This window comes from Pyrgilauda ruficollis, unplaced genomic scaffold, assembly GCF_017590135.1.
Source record: "Pyrgilauda ruficollis isolate IOZ18807 unplaced genomic scaffold, ASM1759013v1 scaffold5, whole genome shotgun sequence".
Classification (NCBI taxonomy): domain Eukaryota; kingdom Metazoa; phylum Chordata; class Aves; order Passeriformes; family Passeridae; genus Pyrgilauda; species Pyrgilauda ruficollis.
In genome coordinates, this window is record NW_024526599.1 from 17696093 (window position 1) to 17720378 (window position 24286).

The window sequence follows — 24286 nt, forward strand, 5'->3', positions numbered from 1 at the left end:
TGGTAATTGCTTACTTCAATCAGCAACATTTCAATTCTAGTATTACAGAGTGTTCTCCCAATATGTATGCAGCATATAGAAAAAAATTACCAGGTTCTTTCAATGTTTGGGCATCTCCTACTAATTCTTGATCTTGAGCTCCACCTCCATCCAGTAATTCGTCAGACAAACTCTTGGTTTGGGCCTCTGTTTCCATTTTCTTCATTAAATCTGCCTTTGTAACAGAAAAAGCAAATCTGAAAATTCTGGATAATTCTTGCGGCTGTCTGGGTAACACAGACATTTACAGTATGCACTTCTAAACAACAATCCCACAAATAGCAGCAAAATACCTCTGAATACACAGCAAGTTTGAGGGGCAAGTCTTCAACTTTCACAAAGTCGTCTTCATCAGATTTTTGACTTACATTTCCAGAACCAGGTTCCTGTAAATAAAAATTGTGTATTTAAGAAATGCTATTTTGTTTTCTTTTCACTCCGAAACTATTAAAGTAGATTAAAAAAACTAATGCACATATCAAATCCGCAGACAGAAACAAAACAAGACTGCATACCAGAAATAACTTAGAAATACAAAAAAGCTTATCATTTCTCTTGGATGGTTCTTAAGTGAAATATACGCACATATTCGTTCACTAGCACAGGTGACTCCGTATCAGGGCTGCCAGCCATGGAGCTTTCAGAACTTGCACCAGATTTGTTTTCTGCACATGTGGTATCTGGTGTTTGAGCTTCATTCACTGCCAAAGATGAGCCTGATCCTTCAGTTTTCACAGTGGCTGTTATAAAGGATTCTGGGGTATTGACTGTTAAAGCTGGTGTATTCTCCATGACACTGAGGTAATGATGCACAGCTGCAGACACGTCTTGTTCACCTAAAGCCACAGAATTACATTTTAACTAGGAAGAGATAGTAAAATATTCTGAACATACAAAAATTATTATTATTCTTTTAAAAATTATTATCCAAAGCTACAAATGAGCAATGAAAGTGAATTATAGTCTCCTAGACAACACAAAGCTGATTGAAGTAAAACATCAGTTATCTGTACCCTTACACACTTAAGTATAAGCAATTTATCCCATGAGAGTATGTGACTTGATTTCTGACTGAAAACAAGTTTTTAAAAAACCCACAAAAAACAACTTCCAGAACTAAGTGACCTACTATAAAACAGTCATTCTAGGTATGAGGAGATATAATACAGAACAGTAAATTCCTTAATATTATGCCACTCTAATATTGATTTTTAGTCTACAAAAAAAGGTCAAGAACAAAACTAGTGCTTGAAACAGAAAAACAGGTAATAACAACAGTTACACTAGAAATAACATACATTCCAGTAATATTCCCTTCTTTTGATGGAAAATAATTTCTTTGTTCTTAATCAGTTACAACACTACTCACAGAAAAAAAATTTCAAATATAAATTTCAATAACTACTAAAATGGTAGTAGCAGAAAACAAAAGTACAAGACAAAGCTAAACATCAAAACACACTAACACATATTAATTCTGATACAGTTGTGTGCCAAGAGCTGCAACAATCAGCTAAAATTCTTGCTCATGTCAAGCATCAAAACCACATCTATCTGAATAAGATTATTCCATGTTTCCTCTTTAAAAGCTTTACTGTGTCAATATCAACACAGGTACGTCCAGGCAACTGATATAGTTCCATGAAAAAGACAGTCTGGTAAATTTGATCATCTTTCTCTTAGTTACATGTATCACAGGCACTGTCCAAGACATATGCAAATTCATATGGAATTGTTACTGCATACAGGGCTTACCTTTAACAGGTTCTTGTTCTGATGACAAAATCTCACTGCTTTTTGCCTTACTCAATTCTTGGTTTGAAGTCTATTGGGGAAGGTAAAACTGAGTTAGAACTAAATTTTACTGATCAGCTTCATAACTTATTGGCTAATTTACTATTAATTATTTAATATTTACAGTATTGAACTACTGTACACTTGCTCCATGAATTTGTCTTTTCACTAGCTTGAAGTAAAGATAGTAAGTCCTATTTCCCAGCTAGTCAGCAACAGTTTACAAAACCATTAACACTGACAGGCATGTTTTATCTGAACGTTTTCTTTTCACTGCAGTAGTTCCCAGGTAAACTCTTTGGTTCCACTTAAAAGATCTACTGTTTTAGCCTTTAAAGTAAAATGTTCCAGTTACATCCTTGCCTAATGTTAATACCTGCTAAGCAAACCAAAGTTTCAATAGATTGTCAATCTTATTTAATATGTAAAGAACTGACAATTCTCTAAAACCACGTCACACATATTAAAATTTTAAGAAAACCAACAGTGAAATGACAATCATACTGAATAACATTTAACCATTGTTCCAGAAATAATTATCACAAAAGGGAGGAAAGACAAACAAAAGACACACTAGAATACAAGAGTAAATTACTCCCAATTAGAACTTGATCTCAGCAAACACAGAGAAAGAACTACTTAAGGTTTAAAATTATGCTTTTTTGAAAATTTCAAACTTCTCACTTGCAGCTTAACATTTTTTCTTCTCTCACAGCAGATGTAAACATTAGTTTTGTCTCTGTCCATCCATCCACTTCGGCATCAGCTGTAATAAACTCAGGTGAGGAATGCCATATTTTGCATGTAGCACCTACTGGCATCATACAATTTACTGTATTATTCTTTTACTTTTAATAGTACTAAAAAAGTGCAAGAAGAAAAAATGAGGTACATATAAACATATACTGAAAAGCTATGCACTGGCACAGGTTTGTTCTGCTTTTACTATTTTGACTATACCTGCTCATTTTCAGTTGTTTCACTGTTGGCTTGCAGTGATGTTTGCACATCAACAGGTCCTTCCTCAAATTCTATTTCTTCATCTTCATTCTCATCTTCTCCACTTCCATAGTTAGTCAGAGCTTGGGTTTCTGCTTTTGATAAACCTAAAGGCAAATCAATATAAAATCACCTCTGAATTGCCAAATCCTGTTGGGGAATTTAGTGCAATGATACCCCTTACTTCAAAACATTCTTTAAGATTAAGATACAGTAACGACTCAACTTTCAAAGATCTGTATGTTTTACATCAGTTATATTATGAACAAACACCTGCGTTGGTGTGAAATGTCCAAGTTATTGAACAAGTTGGTGCAAAGAATGCAAACAGTAAAGGAATCCAAGGCAGAAGTAGTTGGTTTAAGACAAAAAACAGGACAATAAATAAATAAATAAATAAATGTAAGCTTTACTTTAAAGTAAAAGCACATTTTAAAAAGACACATTATTTAAATGAAAAACTGCATAAAATCTGCACAGCTTTCACATCATTCAGGTTAAAGGCTGAGAAACCTGTAGTTAAGTTGAGACAGGATATATAACCTAATGAATCCGTTTCTAATATATTTTTACAGATCTACTGATTAGGAAAAAAATTACTGCCTCTAATTGGAATATTTAACCCTTGACATAACACTAGGAAATACAGTACTGCAAAACTCTCACTGACAAAGGACTGACTATAAAATCTGAGAAGGTGCTACACAGCACTGCTTCATGCAAATCTTGTTGTAAGATTAGCTAGTCAAAACTACAGTGGAATCACTTAGTAATCAACTATATAAAAGTTCCTTACTTATTGCTACTGGACCGCTTTCACTTTCCTCATCTTCCTCTTGATCAGATGCATCAGATCTAATACTTTCAGGCACTCCATTACCAGCACACACTTCTGAGTCCGGTACTTGTTTGGCAGTTTCAGTCTCATCCTTGTCCTAGGAAAACACGGAATACTGTGCAATTTCATATTTATCTAATGTTTCTGCATAAAGGAGTTGTTTCTCAGAAGTTAAAAAGTATCTGCTAAAAGTCCAAGTAGTTTAGGTAGTCCCTATAGCCATGAAATGAATACAGCAGAACACTACTACTAAAACAGAGCAGGAGAACATGGCACTGTTCAGACACAGCCTTCAAGAACCTTTTAACTATTGAGTATGTCATTATCTGAAAAGGCTGACATTGATCAGCATGCTAGGTTAAAAAAAACCTTAAATTAATTTGTCAATTATCAAGATAGACACCTCTGCGTTATTATGTTCCAGCAACTTCGCTGCTCTTCGAAATGAGGAGTAAAAATACTTCTAACTGCAGCTTCTCATTTCTTTAGCAGCATCTCCTCAGCAGTCTCCCTGCTGAATAATTTGCTAAATATGCTGAATGAGAAAATTCTGCATTCCTGTATGAACCTCAAGTAAAGCCCTGAGTTTGGCTCCAAATATTGAAAGGACTTTTTTACACTACAGCAACTGTAACAAGTGATGTACAATTTACTTTTACTTCCAAAGCAGCATGACAGAAGCTCTAAGCCCTAGAAGAAAGCACTGACTCTGCTCCCACACATGCCTACTCCTATAGCTATATCCATTTAGGACAGCAATCAACATTCTGCTTAGTATATATACCTGTATCATTCCCTTGACTGGAGAAAGTTGAACATTCCAGCTGACCATTTAAAACTTCATACACAACACATTTCCCCAGTGATATCAGTGGTTTTCAAAAGAAACTTGAAAAGGGACAAATTCTGAGCACTAACATTTCATGCTCAGAGGACAGTCAGGCTTGGACTCTGAGACCTTAATACCACATGTCCAAATTCAGAACATTTACCTTCTCCCGAAGATGGAAAGCAAATCAACTTATCCCATACCATTAAAAAAGAAAATGTTATCTGCTAAAAATAGTTAAGCTGTCCTCAGAAATGCAAATTATAATTTACTTTGAAACTTTGATAAAATAAATGACTGAAAATAACAGAAAGGAGATTAATAAATTTCTAAAGACTGGAAAATGGGCTGTTTACAGATAGATACTTGATTTCTATAACAGACAAGATAAAGACTAAGTGACCTATGAAATTATCTGAGGAATAAAGACAGTTGAAAGGCATACACATACTTTGTCCTCATCGACATCTTCAACAGAAGAACAAACATCCACCTGGAGACCTTTTTTTGCCTAGAAGAAACACAAACTGTCTTCAATTTTAAACTCAAATAATTTGGAAATACTGAATCAAACTGTGGCTTCATGAGAGCCAGGCTGAAATGCTAATCTTACTAAGAACTGCTATCTTAGAACAGCAGGAAGCCACAGGGACTTTTGTACACACAGATGTCTTCAAAATTTCAGAGTTGCAAAGTATTTAAAAAAATCTGTGCTAACCCTTCTTATTTAAAGAATTACATTTATATTGGGCTAATCCTACAGTCTGTGGTTGAATCATATCTAGCACACAGAATTTGATACATCATGGCAGGTGGGGGTTGATACTAGATGATCTTCAAGGGCCTTTCAAACTCAAACCACTTCATGATTCTAACTCTGATCAAGACAAAGAGCTGGGTGTTCAGCAGTTACTTTACTGGCCTCAAGAGACCCACAAAATCAAGCAAGATCAAATATGTCTGCATCAGGATTCCAGAGCTGAGGGCTGTGAAAGACCATACGAGATAATTGCAAAGGTCTGTACCAACTAACCAGGACCTACCACTTCTGGCTCATCTCTGGCTTTGTTGTATCTGAACCTCTGCCACAGCAATGAGGCAAACATTGATCTTAACCCTAATGCTGTCTTGCAGGAGAGAAGAAATGCTGAATCTAAGCTGGTTCTATGCTCTCATAGCAGGTATAAACCAACTCTTTATGTAACAAAGGTACATGAATTTATACCTGCTATGAGATTGAGTTTATACCTGCTCTGAGATGCCAATGGGTAACTTCAGATAAAACAGTAACTTCTAAATCTTTCTGGATTCAGTGTGTTCCTTTGTCCTCTTTACAAGGCACTCCACAGTCTCTCTCATACCAGCCATACTATTGATATATCTAAATTTATTATCTTGAAGTATAGCTGGTGGTACACCTAAAATACTTGTAGGACTTTATAGTTTATAACAGGTTCAAAAAATATGTTCTGCTGGCATTTAAAAATGAATTAAGGGTATGTTTTGGTATTTGTGTTTCTAGAAGAAAGCTGAAAGGATACTGAAATCATAAATACATGAACATGATCTGGTTTATTGTTTGTTTTGTAAACAGATCATATAACTTCAAAAACTGCAGCTATGCTCCCAATAAAAGCAATACTAAAATTAATAATGTAAATGGTTTGAAACCTAGCCAAAACTTACTTTTTAGAGCAAGAATATGTCCTACAGTCTCAAATATTTCTGAAAACTTTACATATGTTTTACACACCAAGTCCAGAAACTGCTTCTTTCTGCATATGCCAACAAACCAACTACATGACAATTTCAGAGGATTTACTCTAATATTTTTAAAGATGATGCAAGGAAACCAGCAGGCAAACTAAAGAGATAATGAACTGGGACCTCCAATATGTCAAAATACTTAGCTGGGTGTAGTGGGGCCATGCAAAACCAATACACTAGTATACAGGTAAACTTCTTCACAGTAGATAGTATGAGGCTGTGTTTTCAATTTGTGTTGAACACACAGCTGAAAGCACAGGGATGTTTTCATTACTACCAAACAGCATTCCACAGAGTAAAGACCTTCTCTGCCCCTTACCCCACCCCAAAAGCAAGAGGTCAGAGTGCACAGCACTTGTAAGAGGACACAGCCAGGGAAGATGATCCTCACTAACCCAAGGGATGTTCCACACCACACAGCATCATGCTCAGCATATAAAGCTGGGCAAAGAGTGAGGGAGGGGGGGAGATCCAAAGTGATGGTGCTTGACTTCCCAAGTCACCATTATATGTGATGGAGACTTGCTCTCCTAGAGGTGGCTGAACACCTGCCTGCCTACGGGAAGTGGTGAATTAATTCCTTGTTTCGCTCTGCTTGCATGGGCAGCTTTTGCTTTACCAATTCAAGTGTCTTTATCTCAACCCATGAGTGTTCTCTGTTTTACCCTTCTGCTTGTCTCCCCATCCCACAGAAGGGACTGAGTGGCTGTGAGAGGCTCAGCTGCCTACTGGGGTTAAACTACTCAATGGCCCCAGGTGATAATACTATTTCAACACTTGTTAATTCCTTCCTATGTTCACATATAACCACTAGAACATTTCCTCTGAATTATGAACAAAGTCTATACAATTAGACATCTGTAACAGATACTAATCTGTGACACAGGACTTACCCTTCCTGAGGAAAACCAGTTCACACTCCTACACAAGCAATGCTGTGATTACACAGCAACTTGTAAAATAAATAAGCAAACATAAACATAAGGTATAAAATAAGGCAATCAAACTAGTTTAGAAAATACACATATTTTGCAATCTCACAAAAGCTACATTTTTCAAAAATAAAATAAAACAAACCTCTTTAGCATAAGATTGCATTACTTCAGTGGTTTCTATTTTTCGTTTACATCTCTGCTTTACAGAAATACTGTTGTTGTCCAAGTCTTGCATGAGTTTAAAAAAGGCTAATTCATTGAATAACACTTCAGAGATCTCCACAAGAAGATCCTCCCCACAATCTTTTAATTTTCTACCAGCAAATTTTGCTAGTGAATCCTGTGAAGAGAAATAATTCTTCAGTTTCTGAAATAGGCTTTCAAGCTTTAAAGACTAAGTATTTTTCATATTTCTAATAACTTGAAATTAGTTATGTATACATAAGCTTATATTTTTAAGGTCTTAGTATCCTAAACAGATTTTACATGGAATCTCTAGTCACATAACACAGAACTTAATAAGCTCATGATTTAAATTCCATGCTTGTAAAAACAAAAGAAGAATGAAAAAGTGCAAACTACAGATTTTCAGGAATTTACACAAGATGTCCATGAAAAGCACCACCAGAGCTCTCCTTGAAGACAGCCACAGGCCAGATACATCTCTCACTACCTGTCTGTGACAGAAAAGATGTTCTGTGTGCAGTAAATCATTAGTTTAGGAGCAATGGTAATACCTCATCACTGTATCAAAGGTGAGGGAGAACAGCAGCTATGCTATTCAAGCTGTTAAACACAACTTCAGAGAAGTTGGCTCACTAGCCAACTTGAGTGCTGCAAAACAGAACTGAAAAACTACTAACCTGAAGTATACTACCAAGCTGCTTATGAAAGAACTTCACAAATTCTTTACTTTCATCATTTTGCTGCGTAAGAGTCAAGACCATACGTCTTACTGACGTCAGTAATTGAGAAGAGCATACTTCATCCATGTGTTCCTACACAAGTGTCACAGAACGAGCTTTGTTACCACTTCAAAAGAAAAACTAGCCATCACCCCAAATACAGAAACTAATTTATAAAAAAACCCATCTGTCCACTGAAGGAACAGCACACCACAAAAAAGTCCTAATCAACTCACAAACACCATACTTCATGAATGACTGTTTGGTCACAAGACACAAAGATTTATCTCAGTTTTCCAGTACATGAGTACTTAACATCTTATAATGTTTGGCCAAACTAAGAAGCTTCATACATTGTGGCTGTGTACACAATGTACAGTGTATTAAAGTGCATATTAAGACATCTACTGTTATATGCAGCCTTAAAATTGCAAATAAAGAACAAGTCTTCAGGCACTCTGACTCTGGCATGTCAACAATATACAGTTTTTAAACTTAGTATCACCAAATACCTTATTAGACAAACCTAAGCTTATACACTGTGCATACTATAAAAGGGAACTCCATCTTCTCTGCTCTCCAGCCTTGCAAAGGAGAACTGTGACTATTTCTCCTTCTTTAAAGAACATTTCTTCTTTGTAGTCACAGAAGTTAAAAAGCTCTCAACAACCTTAAAGATATTTAAACAGGAGAAAATAATGCTAAAAAACAACTACTCAGAGATAATCTTCAAAATTACCCTATTACTGTACATGTAACAGTTTTTGTTCTGTTCTGTCTGCTAAAAGGCACCAAATATTTCAGAAGTACATTCTCAAACATTCCTATATTTAATTTTGTCAGCTCCAAAGCAAGCAACCTCTAATTCTTTTTCATGGCAAGTCCACCTGCCCTATGAAATCTAGAAACCTCACCATTTATTTCTCCTATTAAAAACTACACAGAATCTTTCTGTGGAACATCTAATTCTTACTTCGTCTTCAGCAGAGTCTGTAAATGAACACACATTTATTGGCAGCTGTTTCTGAGAGGCAAGTTTTAGATTTTAAATAATGTTCTTCTGTGCAATTATTCAAGTGCTTTTCTTACTCCTCTAATTTACGCTGTATTATAAAGACCCCTCACCTTCAGAAAAGGAATGACCTCTTTCATAATTGCTTTAATCTGCCGGTCAAGCTGCTGAGTATCTATACGAGGACATGGAACTGCAGAAACATCACCTGACTGTGGCACAGACTGACATTCACCAGTACCTGGATCTCATTTTAATAAAAAAAAGAAAAGAAAAACAAGTACATTTAATACAATCAACATTACTATTAAGGAAATACCACTTTCAAAAATTTATTTTAAAAAGGAAATCTTATTTCCTTAAGTATGTAAATATCCTTTCAAACTTTGCTAAGTTTTCAATATAAATAAAGAGGAATGCAATTTAGCTTGACAGTTACTTTAATTATTTTCTAAAACTAAGCAAAATATATGTATATGTGCATACCTTCTAATTTAGCAGCAGAAGCACCCTGAAAATTACTAGAGCAGCCCTCAGAGTCAAGAGTACTTTCAGCTTCAACTTTCATACGCTCATATTCCCTCATCCAAGACAAAGCTTTATCTAAGTGAATCACTGTGTTGCCTATATTTAGAATAAAAACACTTTTTAATCTAAACAAAAAGTTTTCAATTGATAGAGAAATTAACAATGATTAAAATGACTTTAAGGCCCCAAGTTTTGAAATCCACATATAACTAGTTGCAATATTTTATTACACAGTTTGATAAACTCTGTGTTTCCCAATTAGCTAATTTAATTATATTTTGTCTTACAAAACACATAATTACACACTAAGAATCAAGTAACAGTGTACTAAAGTGCAGACAATTGCAGGCATTTAGGGAGAGAGGGAGTAACACTTAAAACACTAAGTGACATCATTCTCACCAAGGTCATCAGTGGCAAAGGGTTCAAAATTTGAAGAAGTAGACATAGTACTGCCATTGTCTGGATCAGGTTGTTCACAATCTTGACATGCTTCTGTAGGAAAGTTCTTGCCAAAAGTTTCCTAAAAAAATACCAGGTAACTGAATAAAAAGAAGATACACACCATACTCTTACAAATGTGTGAACAAGCCTGCAATTATTTTCAGTGACTTGTTGTGATACCAGGGTTTGTCATCAGACTGCCTGACTGGAGAACAACCCTACTTTCAGGTTATAAATCCATCAGATTAATCTACCATGCTTACTTCAAGTATTTCAAGTATAAAACATGTAAGAAACTGTACAGAGATGTAATTGATTTCTTAAATACAAAAAAGCAAAAATTTTGGGGGAATCATGTGATCAGTACTTGCCCCTACCTTACTCAGAAGAGGATTTTTGCTCTTTCTGAATCTATCAGTTTCCAATTAACATCCCTTCTCCGTGTTTCATTCACCCCTGACACTATCTGCAGTACCAAGAATCCTACCATATTTTATCACTTCTGCATTGATTCTCTTGCCACTAGTTATTTAGATAAGTCTGTAAGTCAATACTAATTTTAACAAAATTCAATCCCTAGTACATTTCAGTAGACAACCATATGTGTGTGCAAACTGAAATACAGGAAAAAGCTGCCAGTAGCTTCTGAATTTCAAAACTTACATCATCTGTAGAGGCAAGGCTTTCACTAGGAGTGAGTTCAGAATTTGATGCCACCCATGTTGCAGAATTCAGTGATTTTGTACACTTCCCTTTTTCATTTTTCTCACATAAATGTCTGGTCACTATATCCTGGAAAAGATTATCTATGCTATAAAAAAAATCTAATGTTTGCTTGATTAATAAATAAAATCAAAAATTCTGTGCATACCTGTAAAGCATACAGAGCCCTTTGCCTCAGATAATCTGTATTTAGCAGCTGAAGCTCATGGAAAAGTTCAATAAGAAAGTGGGGACGAGACTCATTTTGGGAAATAAGAGTTGCCACTTCAGAATAAATTGTGTCTCGCAAAGCTTCAAACATAGAAAGATCACTACCAGTTTCTGTAGAAAAAAATAAAGGAACTTGTTAAGTCCTTGACAAGCATCCATTTAACATGCTATCAGGTATGCAAGTTATGGTTATACAAATTATGTCTCATTGCAATTCACTGCATCATTGCAGACTCCCTAATATAGCTGCTTTCATAAAACTTATCAATTTCCTAAAGGGTAAACATTCTTAAATTATGCCTTATGCAATCTTCAATATGTAAAAAAAAATATAGAGCAATTGTAAAAATAATTTTCTTTACACTTCTGAACAATACCTTTTGAAAGTATTGTTTATAAAAGAGAATATTGCACACAGCACAATGATGCTTTTAGAATAAGTATTAAACACTGAAAATGAAGTTTTAAGACATTTCAAGAGAGATAGTGAAAGGTCTCAGGTTTATATAACACAAGCAGTCCACACTTCTGCAACACAAGCAGCATTAAGAAAGCTTTAGATTGAACCCAAGAAAGCCACTCTCTCCCAACATAAATGCTACATTCTTATACATGCCTATTATCACTCCAAGTTTACAAAAAACCTCCTACTCTTAAACCCTATTACATATAAGACAATGTGTTGCTTAATAAATCTCCCATTCATTTGGTAATTAAGGATTATCCTTGCATCAGAACAATCAAATTATTACATACATTATTTGGGAAATGCTGAATGGAAACATAGTTAAATTTGGAAAACTCAATTTAACAGATGTGTAATTGTTAGTATTCAAGTTAATTAAGTTATTAGCAATACAGCAAACATCACTGTGCAATTTGATTATCTACAAATATTTTACCAATTTTTTAAGCACAGGCAAGCTTTTTCAACCTTTGAAAAGTTACCACAAATTGCTTCCCTCCCCCATTACTAATATATAATAGCAGCTTTTAAACATACTAAAAATGTCTACTGAAATTAATTTTTGGATGTAGTATCTGCGTCCGTATTTTTTATTTGTAGTTGTTACTAATCAAGAACGTGGTAACCACGTTCTCCACAACTGTAATTCAAAGCAGTTTGAAATGCTGCACACTCCATGCAAGGTTACTTCTCTTGTCTTGGTTATAGGGAAGGTGCTGCAACAGCACTAACCTTGAACATCTGCTAAACAGTGAGTTATAGGACCAAAGATAAGAGAAGAAAAAAAAAAAAAAGTAATAGCATATTGTTGAAGCTGAGCAGTGAATGCATTACCTGGCGCTTCAATGCATGCATTTCTGTTAGACTGCTGCAGAATTCTCCTAGCATGCGCTGTAGGAAAGTGGGGATAGACAGTGATAAACACAAAAATGCGCACCAGAAATAAAGACAGGGTCTATACAAAACAGCAGGAGGAAGACTGCTTAGTCATCCAAACCACATCAGAGCTGCTTATTGTGAGAATGAGAACTTGACCAGTGAAGTTTATTATGTACACTAATAAACAGCTCTTAGTGTGGACATAGCTACACTGGCAAAGCTTTGTATTATGCTACAACGACTGAAATTTCTGCATCTCTTAAACAAAACAGAAATAATGGCAGAACCAAAAAAGGCAAAGGAGAGAGAATTTTTATGATCTAGATACAAGAAAAGCAGTGCAGATGGCAAAAATGTTTATGTGATGTTAAAAGACTGAATTTGAGTGATATTTGATGGAGCTCACTTAAGCACGAATAGGAAGAAAACATGTATGCAGTACAGGATGTAGTTTAAACATTAAGCAAAGTTTCATCAGTTTTACCGTTACTTTCCATAAAATCACCAACAAATGGGTGAGACTGGCTACATTTTTGCTTATGGTAACAGGTCTCTAAATTGCTTTAATCAAGTATTTAATATACAGAAAACAATCAAAAGCAATTAATATCCAACTTTTTAACATTTACATTTACAGCATCCTTAGAAATTAGAATGCAAAATCCACATGCTAAATATGCAGTCCTGTGTTCCGGTCAAAACACACTGCATTTAAATAACACACTAGCAAGTAAGGTCCCTTACTCACATAAGCTGACAAAATAATTAGACATTTAGAAAAGAGTACCTGAAGACATTTCTGTAGATCTACTGTATTTAATTATTTTTTCCAGTTGTTCCTGATTCCTTTTGCTGAACACCTTTGCATGAACCACGTCATCAGACTGTCTGCTTTTATTGTTCTTGCAGGGCTCACATACACTTGAAGCACTTGCACTTTCATAACCTAATGGGAGGAAATGAAAAGGAAAAAATAAAGAAACAGCTTACAAAACGTTTTATTACTTTAGAAAATTTGTCCAAGGGCACTCTTAAAGATGTAAAATACTAATGATGCTTCCTATACTAAAATCTTCCTCTGTATACTGAAGACATACATTAGTACTAAATCCTCAGCAACTCCAGCAGTACTACTATACTGACTAGTACTGTCCCTCTCTCCTCAGAATTTTAATGAAGCTTATTTTTCAGCAAGTAATCCAGTTTGAACATGAAGACAATGAAGTAGATTCTCCTTGTTATTTTAAATCTGCACATATCTGCATCCATGATCCTCTCAATTGGTTATTTATTTTCTATTTACTGAAATCCTAAAAAAGCCTTATGCAGTTGTATTGTCTAAAATTCAGTAATTTCAATAACTTATTTTCATTTTTATAGGTACCATTTATGGAGAGTAAGTTCTCTGGAATGTAATGATTATAATCCAAGCCAAGTTTGCCACAGTATCCAAGATTACTTTACAACCTACCAGTATTTTTAATTCTGCCTTTCAGCTGTAAAGAACTCTTCCTCTTATTCTTTGATTTGGGCGTTTTATCTTTTGATGCCAGGCTTGCTTGCGCTGATGCTTTTCTAGATCTAAATGTCTTTGTCACAGTAGTTGGGTCTATTGGATCAGGCATGCTACTGAAACTCTCCAAAGACTCTTCATCAAACTCTCTTCTCCGGTTCATATCACACTGATTTTTATGACCAGAAGCAATGTTTTGTACTGAAACTGCAAAACCTGCATTCAGCTGAGATTGATCATCTTTCTTCATTTCTTGGCTATCATCCAGCCAATTTGATCTTTTTTCCATTTCCTCTTCAGGTTGTCTATGATTCCTTCTGTCAGAAAAAAAAAGACCCACAGATCAATCTCAATATACCATAACATAATCTCTCAGATAGAAACATAATGTATTACCAGGCAAACAGTTTATCCGTAATGCAAATTATCTGCCCTTGTTACGCAGACATCAAATGAATATTGAAAAATAAATAACTCCAAAGAACCCTTCCAAATGGAAAATGGAACTTCACATTTATTTATCACTGGTTTCAACACAAATGCATTTATGAAGCTACTGCTGTGCTCAAATAGTACCACAGGTCAAAATATTTCTTAAAGCAACATTCAGTACAATCTACAGTAGCACAAAAAAATAAGTATACACTGAAATGACATCCTCTAGTTATTCAAACAACTCAGTTTCAAAACAATCCCACAGAAACAACATCTTACTCCACCTACAGAAAGTGTTAGAAAACCACTCCAAGACTGCATTTGATTTTTAAATTTTCATGAAATTATACCTTAATTAATATAATATAAAAAAGCAGAATACTGAAAAAAATGAAAAAAATTAAACTAGAAGTTACAAAAGTCAAGTTCATATAGTAATTCTATGACAATAAAGGCCCTTAATGAATGATGAATTCCCACAAGCCCCAGAAAAGGGAGGAGAAATTATTAAAGGAGAGCTGTACTTTGATATTCAATACCTTTGTTTTTCTGCTCCGTTAGAAGAACTGCTTTCAAAGGGTTTGGGGAATGCCATATACTCAGTTTTCCCAGAAGTATTATGATCTAGAGGATGTTGTTGCTCCTGCTGCTCACTGCTGCGTGGAGAAACATTATGTGCAAAATCTCCAAAACCAGAGGGAAACACTGGATTACAGTTAATACCTACAAAGTAAACAAGAGAGTCAGAAGATACTACCTCATTTATTTGTGTAGTAAAATTCAAATTTGAGACATACTGTGTGGCAGCATGAAATTATGAAGCAAAAATAAATTGGGGAAGTAAGCAAGAACTGTTTTTATCCTGAAAGCACTGTAAACAATCAGAATTTATCTTTAGTGCAAATTTTGAACACTACTGGATACTACAATCCCATCAGTGGAGATCAAGGTCCTTCAAGAAACTACTCCAGTAGAGAGCTCCTAAAAGTGAAAGCAAAGATAACAACAAAAAAAAAGACAGAATTCTGTCTGCCTGAAGACCTTATCAATACTTCAACCACCATCAAATTGACAAGAAAATTCCAATGGTTCAGGTACTTATAGAGCCAAAGAAGTCACAGATTCATACTACAATTTTTACATCAGAATCTTTATGGAAGTGGCAAACTGAATGTAACTGTTCTTTTGGGTAGCTTCCATGTAATTTAAAAAACATTCTCAAACAGAAAACAGACTTTGCAATTTGAAAGTTCTAATCTAGGTCTATGCCTATTTCCTGGTTTCCTAATAAGACTGAAATATATTAACACAGTTTGGTTTACTTTGAGTTATACAATAAAATACCTACACTCTTGTCCTCCAAATCCAACAACAAAAGTAGATTAGAGAAAGAGATTAGGAATACTGTGTCCAAATCAACAGTTACTGTATAACTCTAATGGGAACAAAAATTGGGTAACATGCTCCATTCATAGGCATTTATAACAAACATGAGTGTTTGAAGGTCTAAGAAAATCAAAAATAATTACCAAGTGCCACGTTCCAATTACATGGTTGACTCAAAACATGATTTCAACTATGAAATGATTGCTGAAGGTATGTAAAAGCTTCAAACACTGTTTTTTGTATGTTGTATGAAGAACATTTGAAACCTTACATGGAGTGAGTATTTTCAAGTATAACTAACTTCATACTAAGAGAGTCTTGCTCTTCATACTGAAGTAAAAATATACAATTATTCAGCAATAAATATTAAACTTCTGTCTAAGACCATTTCAATATAGCGGAAAAGTGACTGAGTTTTATTAAGTTGGTCTTAGAAAAAGACCGGAAAAGTGACTGAGTTTTATTAAGTTCACATTACAATTTCAATTAAATGAGAAAATGTCCATTTTTGAAATTCATATTACTTCTCACACCTACAGTAATACTCACCTGGAGCAAAGGAGGAAAAATTAGTAAATCCTGGAACACTGAAGAGGTTCACAGGTTGTGGAGGGTAGCTGAATGGACAGAAAACAGGAGATGGAGGTGGTGGTACACTACTGCCTCTCTCCTTTCTTGATGATTTCTCCTGACACTGCTGCTCTTGCTGCTGCATAAGATCACTTAACATTTGTTTCAACCTTGAAAATAAGAAAAAAATAACAACTTGGGGAAAAAATAATATTATGGGAACACTGTAAATTTATACTCAAGTAATTTGAGCTTCATATTATTACACCTACACCATGTAACGTATGTAAAGAAGTGCTCTATTTAGCTTATAAAAAAACCTCAAGACAAAAATTACTTCTATTTAATCCTGAGTAGGTTTAAAATCAACTGCTCTGTACTAGTGGTCATGCATGCACAGTTTAAACATCCTTGTAAGAACAAAAAAACTTGACTAGATACTAAAGAAATAAACAAGCAGAAAACTTCAACAGAAACAATCAAATATACAAAGTGTTTACAGAACTGAGGTTAAAATTGATTTTAAAAACTGCATAAGAGGACAGCACATATATATCACCTACCAAGTACAAAACAGAGATTAAAAGCTTCAGCTTTCATGCAATGAATTAAAATGACTATTACATCTTTTTTCAAAAAAGATAATTTGGATCATGGAATCTTACACAAATTCTAAGTGAAAACACTAAGAAAGGACAAAAAGCTTTTTTGCTGTTTATTAACACTGGAATCCAGAATCTTGCCAGGTAGTCTAGTGAAGACTACAGACACAAAAGCATATCAGAAAACAACTACTGCAACATATTTTTGCCAACTTTTGGTTCTCTTCAATGAAGATTACTAGGAAAGTACTTTTAAAGGTGTTAAAGAGGTGGTGGGGAAAAAGACGATAACCAGAAATGCTGCACACAATTTCAAAAGCTTGTTATAAACTTAGCAGTTCAAGAGTCTCATATTTAACCATTATCTGTAATCTTTTATTCACAGAACCATGTTCCTGCCACTGAAGCATTTCAAATTCCACAGTTAAGCACTAATACAGTCAACAAACCTTTGGACATTATTCTGCTGCCAAGTCAGTTGAGTGTAACACTGATTTAATTGATGCATAATAAGATGTATTTGTGAAGATGCAACATTATTGGGCATCATGCTGTAGGGGCCTGTGAGCAAAGTCTGCAGAAGGCAAGAGAGGGTCTGTGGAAAGAAAATATGTAACAATGACCAAATCACAAAATCCAGAAGCTATTGCTAGAAAGAGACTAACAGGCAAAAAAGAACAGCAAAATAATCACTCTTCATATTTACCTGCTGATCCTGCATCAAAGTTTGACAAATGCTGACACTAAATTCATGCTGTTTCTTCAACTGGTTGATCTGCTCTTGCCATCGTTCCTTTTCTTCCACATAGGAAAGCTCAGACACCCACCGAAAATTTTCCTGACGTCGCATATTTATGTTTTGCTGTTGCCTGGCCTTAGGCACTGGACGATAATTTCCATCTGCTGAAAGGGGACGGCAGTTTTTCCACCTGGGTTGGGAAAATTTGAAGAATGAGGACAAAATCAGAGAATCCAAACAACTAATGATATTCCCACTATTCAAATTATGTTTAAGTTTTGTATCACAAAACTCACATGGCACAGGCCAGCTAATCACACATGCCATTTTGTCAATCCAACATTATCCTAACGAAATGGAAACAGGAGACCACCACCTGACCATGACTGTGAAAAAAGGAACGGCTAAGAAAGTGTCTTGGTCTTGAGTATTTCCCATTACTGCTAACATGTACTCAATGAAAATAGAAGCCACCAACAAAATACATTGACAAGTCCAGCCCCTGATGAGCCCACTGTCTACTAAAATAATTTTGATATCCAAACCGGATGAGATAACTGCAGATACATACATTCTTTTTAACATGGTATTTTCATTTAATCACACAAATGTTATGACAGAAGTCAATCAGGTAAACAAGAGTTAAAATTATTCACAATAATTAAGAAATAATTTTCACTACTACAGAAGCCAGCAGTTTAGAAGGAAAAATTTCAGAGTTAGTTTAATTCTCTGAACTACTATTTTTGAAGAGACTGATCACAGCAAAAATTTCACACAGACTGGTTATCTTTTAAGCTGATTAAAAATAAATGGCAACATCAGGAGCCACTGCCACACAACTGGATAGCTCAATGGCAGATTTTTAGTAAGGCTGAAAACAAAAGAAATCACCAAGTCAGTTACATGCATTGCAGCTACAGTCTCAGACAAGAAACTGCCACTACACACAACTCCCTAACAAGCAGAAAGAAATTTTGCTTTGCTGTGAGGATGCCATGTAGTAAATGCAATGCTTCTTCCAACCTCTTCCAAATACACTCAGACAAGCATCAGATCAACAAATAATGCTACTAACCTATCTTTGTTTCCTTTAACGAAATAGGCATTTTCTGGTATGTTGTTATTGGGATAAACAGAGAAACTGTCATTCAAACTTGACGCATCTTCTTCCTCTTCTTCTGCCTGACCAACTCCATCAGAGAGATAACCATCTTCATCTCCATTTTCTTCCTCTAGGCCACACTGGGTAGAACCTCCCCAGGTAGCCATTGTCCTAGTGAACATTGCAGGATCAGGGAGAAAAGGGGTGTTTGGAAAAAGAGCATTTTTTTTTCAATTTTATGACGAATTATTAAAACAATCTGCTGACAATTGCAAGTCTATCTGCAATTAATCAAGCTGCACCAAAAAGAACTGCACTGTTCTGAACATGAGCCGGTAGTGTGCCCACATGGCCAAGAAGGCCATTAGCAACCTTGCCCGTATCAGGAATAGTGTGGCCATCAAGATCAGGGAGGTCATTCTTCCCCTGTACTTGGCACAACTTAGGCTGCACCTTGAGTGCTGTGTCCAGTTCCGGGCCCCTCAATTTAGGAAGGACTTTGAGATGCTGGAGCAACTCCAGAGAAGGGCAACAAGGCTGGTGAAGAGAGTGGAACACAAGTTCTATAAGAAGTGGCTGAGGGAGCTGGGGTTATTTAGCCTGGAGGAGTTTTAGGGGAGATCACATTGCTCTTTACAACTGCCTGATAGGAGGGTGCAGCCAGGTGGGGGGTCAGCCTCATCTCCAAGGCAACCAGTGACAGGACATGAGGACAATCTTAAGCTGAGTCAGGGAGGGCTTAGGCTGGACATCAGTGATTGACTGGGCATTGGAGTGGGCTGTCCAGGGAAGTGGCTGAGTCACTGTCCCTGGAGGCATTTAAGAATGTGGCACAAAACTGGATGTGGGACTCAGTGCCATGTTGGGAAGGTGGTATCTGGCCATAGGTTGGACTCAATCTTCAAGGTTTTTTCCAACCAAGTTGATTCTGTGATTCTCACCAGTGCAAAATTGCATTCTGCTTCTAATACTGGGACAGATAAATTAAATTACTGTCTGTATTGGAAATGTATTACTTTACTATGCTATAAAATGGGTAAATATGAAAAAAAACTACTCTGATTCTTAGGTGATTTTTTTTCCCCACTGGTAGAACAGAAGAGACTAAATATGCTGGGAAAACCCATAAAACTGGCAAGTTGCTAAATAACAATCACTTCACAAGCCAAGAAATTAAATTTCCTGCTCTGTTAAATCATCACATTCAATGGTCAGATGAACACAAGAAAGTGCCCTCAACACTGACATCCTACTAAACAATGGAAGCACCCATTTGATGAATACAGAATAACTTGTGCTCTTACTTTTCAGTCCTGCTCTGCTGTGGAGTACACTGAGCTTCTGACCCTTCACTTTTAACAGATGCAGCAACAGCAGATATTGTTTCTGCGAGCTCTCTCCTTCTCTGATCTTCAGCCATTAAAGCTTCAAGCTGCTTTCTTCTCTGTCGCAATTCTTCTCTTAAAATCTCATGTCTTCTCATCTCAGACCACAACTGCTTGCAGTAAAATGGAAGACTTAGAATACAATGCTAGCATAATTTCAGGAAAGAATAAGTAATATCTAGATCAATATCAAAGACAATTTCAGGGGAAAAGGTGAAGAAAGACACAAAGATAAATCAGGTTTCAACAAATACTTTCATCATTTTCTCGAAGGATGACCTGCCTACAGTATACAATATCCAATGTTCATGGTAAAAATTCAAAATTAATTCAACTTTCACATTAATATTTAGTACAACTGCTATATTTGGGGGAAAATGTCTTGCCAGTTCAAGTGCGTATTTCCTTCTTTCCAGAAACAAAATAAAGAAGTTATACATGCTTTGTTAAAATAGCTACTACTCCACTCTCCAGGCCAGCTACTTAAAATGCATCCAAGCAACCTGTAACTTCTTTCTAAACCCTTTTTAAGTCACTGCATATCAAGTATGAAATACCTCATTGCCTACTGGTACAGATTCATCACACTCAAATAAAGGCCTGCCAGCTGTGTTACACTCATTCATGGCTGGAGTTGATGTTGCTTGTGAAGTCTGTCTATTTGCTGGGCAGTTACCCAGGCCAGTGGACAACTGAAAGAGAAAGCAAAATGGCAAAATAGAATATAACAATTTCTAAAACTTACCTGCAGTTAAAACCCAACACAGTTAAGGCTTTATGAGGCTAGAAAGTCAGTATCATGGGAAAAGGATTTTTGAATCAAGGCTAAATATTTATTTCAAAACTCACCTAGGAATCAACAAAGCTTAATTTATGTATTATTATGTTCTAGATAAACAGTATTGTTAATTTACTGCTCATTTCACAGTCACAGAAAGAAGTTAATCTTCAAAGACCATGAAAAACAGTAAAGCCCTGTGAAGTTAAAATGCAACAGCGTTGATCATGCTTAGACAATACAGCATCATTCCAAAATACCAGCAAATGACTGCTAAGGGAAGTAAAGAAGCAGTGACTGACCAGTATAGACAGAAAAATTTCAGGCTAAAAATAAGACAGAAGGTTCTGTATCTTTGAAGACTCTATCAAGGCTTTTGAAGACAAACTACAGCAAAATCAAAACACACCAACCACTGAACAAGAACCATTGAAAAGTGAATGACATAAGCAGAACTCTAGGTTTAAAAATCCACCTGTTTACAGTACACAAGTATTACCAATTTTAAGCTCTTTCCAATTTTCATAGGGAAAAAATGGTAAGCAAGATATTTTATGTTTCTCTGCTCAACACCTTAAGACAGCAAAGAAAGACATTCTACCTACTTGAAGGTCAGGACAAGCTTTCTGTAACACTTGAATTTTTTCCTGGATCTCAAACAATTTTCTTCTTTCTTCTTGTAACTGCTTAAGCTCCCGTTGCTGCTGCTGAAGTTTAGCTTCATAGAACTTCTCTCTGTGTAAATAAGTTAACCACGTGTTACTTGGCAAGAAGTTGCCTAAAGCATAGCTCTACCACCTGACAAAGGCTTACCTTGCTTTTTCATTCAGTCGCACATCTTTTTTTAACTTGTTGGAACTCGTTCGGACATTGTTTGGTTGTTGCTTCGTCTCTTCCACCTCACCCAAAAAGTCACCAATATTAGATGCATTTGCAATTGCTCCTTGAGGTTCTGGATCATCATCCTAAAAGGATGTCAGAAAGGTAATCAGACTATTTTCAAGTTGATAAAAAAAAAATGTAACATATCTAGTTTGTCTGGTCTGATTTTTTCAAAACTCATCAGTCTGAATAGCTTTATCTTTAGTACAAACCAAGAACTGAGAAGTCATTATAACCATGGCATCATGATAGACTATTTTCAAGTTGATACAAAAAAAAATGTAACATATATAGTTTGTCTGGTCTATTTTTTTCAAAACTAATCAGTCTGAATAGCTTTATCTTCAGTACAAACCAAGAACTGAGAAGTCATTATAACCATGGCATCATGACTTTAACATAAATTGAGTTAATGAGAGAATTTAAAGTTATTTATCTCAACCTCAACTACTGAAACTTCCACTCTAAATGCAAATAATTTGTCTCATTCTGGAAGCATAAACCACTTGCCTGTGACTCAGTGGACAGAAACATACAAACATATAAAGAAAGAACAAGGAGGAACAGAAGGAGACTGAAGTGAACAAGACTGCTGATTCACTGCAGTCGTGAAGTTAAATATTATTATTAACAACTACAATTAGTAACAAAACTACTCCTGAAAACTAAATCTAAAATATTTTGGAGAAAGTCCTACTGGTTTTCTATTCTGCTTTTATTTTTTCATAATTTCTGCATTTTCAGTTCTCAAATTGAAAATATGAAAGCCTTAGCCACTGCTGCAATTTTTCCCTATCGAAAGGTACAAATAACATGACACCATGAATGCTAAATTTTTGTGCACAAATTTATATTTATAACATACCTGCACCATAGCAGCAAGGTTTTGTAACTGTCTGAGCTTCTGTTTTGCAGCTATAAGCCTATTGATCTTCTGCTCAAACTCAGCATCTCCAGCCACATCACCCAGGCTGCTTCTGTGACTAGACATAGAATCGTCACTAACTCGATCTTCTTCCACTTCATCATGTTCACCTTGGGGTAGATCAAGGTGTTTGTCATTCTCCCTGTTATGACAGTCTGGAAACAGGGAGAGGAGGAAACAAAACAATACTAAAGACACATTACTGAACTTCTGAAGTCCACTGTAATTACTGGACATTAGAAAAATATTAGCTTAATGATAAGGTTCTTGAATATTCTACTCATCAAACAAGGATCTACCAAACTCTGTGCAGCTATCAGAGTTATTTGCACTAAGAAGTAAAATTATTGGAAGATTTTAGAACATACCTAACGCAGAAGACATTTTTAGAGTCCTTATATTAGCAGCAGATCGGTTGTTTATTTCACAGTCTGTATTAAGATGTCTTCCATCTCTGTTATTAGTTCCACACTGTACATTTGAGTTGCTATTTATTTCACTCCAACTACTGATTCCTTGAGGGTTTCTAGGGTGAAATAAATTACTCATGTTAACTTTTTAAAAACTGGTATGGATACAATTTTACTTTAGTCTTTTTCTACCTGGCTTTTTTACGAATAGGTGTTCTGACCCCTCCCCCTAAAAAAAACCCAACAAAACCCCCAAACAAACAAACCCCAACCCCATATAAAATCCATCCAGACATTGGGAGTTTTCTATATTCATCTCTCCAACAGATTACTTTTTTAAAAACAATCAAACAGCTTTAAATTATCCCCTGCTAGATCTGCAACAACACATTAGGTATATGTCTACATTATAAAAGCTTTACATGATGCATAGCTAAGTGACTGTTCATTTCTACCAGGTGAAGATCTTCAACGCATCCAGGTGCCAGACTACAGCTGTAAACTGAAGGGTTTTTTCTCCAATTCTCTAGTCTAAGACTGTAATCTTCTAGTGAAATTCCATACACATAATTCAGTACTTAAACTCAAAGGAATTACAGATTTCTGAAGTCTAACAGTGATTTTCTAAATGTTCATACTAATATAAATCTTTTTTCTTAAGGATTAGATAATTATTAAACATCCATGTAACAGTTACCTCAAATTAAAAAATCTGGAATTTTTTTAAATGCAATAAGCACAGATTTAAGTTACTTCTGGTTGACTCAAATAAAGTATTGCGGGTTTCCTGAAGCAACAACTCAGCTACAAAGACTTTGGATAACAAAAAATACAACAACCTAATATTTGTAACAGGCTGCGGATCCTCATGTTCAGAATCACTTTCTGATTCTTCTGTTTCTTCCTCCTCCTTAGTGTTTTCATTCACAGCATCTGTCATCATATCAGATGTCTGCTCATAGTAGTGAACTAACTCACGTAACTCATTCAGTCTCTTACGAACCTCATTTAGCTTCCTGAGGAGGAAAAAAAAAGAGTATTTAATCTGTTTTGCTGTATTATGCTAATCAGTGTAGAGTTAAAAAGAATATATATACTCTAAAGTTCTTAAGAGTTTACTGACAGTTTCCAAGCTATAAGAACTTTACACTTGAAGCTCTGAATTCATTCTACTGTATTAGACTGTTT

General features: G+C 35.5%; 1 protein-coding gene across 30 annotated transcripts in view; it reads right to left on the minus strand.

The window, feature by feature from the left end:
- The window catches only part of PCM1 (pericentriolar material 1), a 40648-nt gene that overhangs the window by 2125 nt on the left and 14237 nt on the right, over positions 1-24286 (minus strand). For 8 of the 30 annotated variants that reach the window (XM_041479709.1, XM_041479707.1, XM_041479731.1 and 5 more), the window contains 29 exons: positions 23938-24114; positions 23057-23214; positions 22629-22843; positions 21695-21846; positions 21487-21616; positions 20661-20795; positions 20023-20216; positions 18692-18889; positions 17581-17803; positions 17324-17469; positions 16252-16442; positions 14856-15039; positions 13840-14198; positions 13156-13314; positions 12324-12380; positions 10962-11134; positions 10754-10882; positions 10049-10169; positions 9605-9742; positions 9232-9365; positions 8065-8199; positions 7344-7541; positions 4951-5010; positions 3629-3767; positions 2794-2939; positions 1795-1864; positions 625-875; positions 333-425; positions 91-214 (listed from right to left, as the gene is read on the minus strand). In XM_041479709.1, coding sequence (XP_041335643.1) covers positions 91-214; positions 333-425; positions 625-875; positions 1795-1864; positions 2794-2939; positions 3629-3767; positions 4951-5010; positions 7344-7541; positions 8065-8199; positions 9232-9365; positions 9605-9742; positions 10049-10169; positions 10754-10882; positions 10962-11134; positions 12324-12380; positions 13156-13314; positions 13840-14198; positions 14856-15039; positions 16252-16442; positions 17324-17469; positions 17581-17803; positions 18692-18889; positions 20023-20216; positions 20661-20795; positions 21487-21616; positions 21695-21846; positions 22629-22843; positions 23057-23214; positions 23938-24114 — 4589 coding nt within the window. The remainder of the gene's footprint in view (positions 1-90; positions 215-332; positions 426-624; positions 876-1794; positions 1865-2793; positions 2940-3628; positions 3768-4950; positions 5011-7343; positions 7542-8064; positions 8200-9231; positions 9366-9604; positions 9743-10048; positions 10170-10753; positions 10883-10961; positions 11135-12323; positions 12381-13155; positions 13315-13839; positions 14199-14855; positions 15040-16251; positions 16443-17323; positions 17470-17580; positions 17804-18691; positions 18890-20022; positions 20217-20660; positions 20796-21486; positions 21617-21694; positions 21847-22628; positions 22844-23056; positions 23215-23937; positions 24115-24286) is intronic. The other 22 variants (XM_041479738.1, XM_041479737.1, XM_041479734.1 and 19 more) reach the window with 15 other exon arrangements.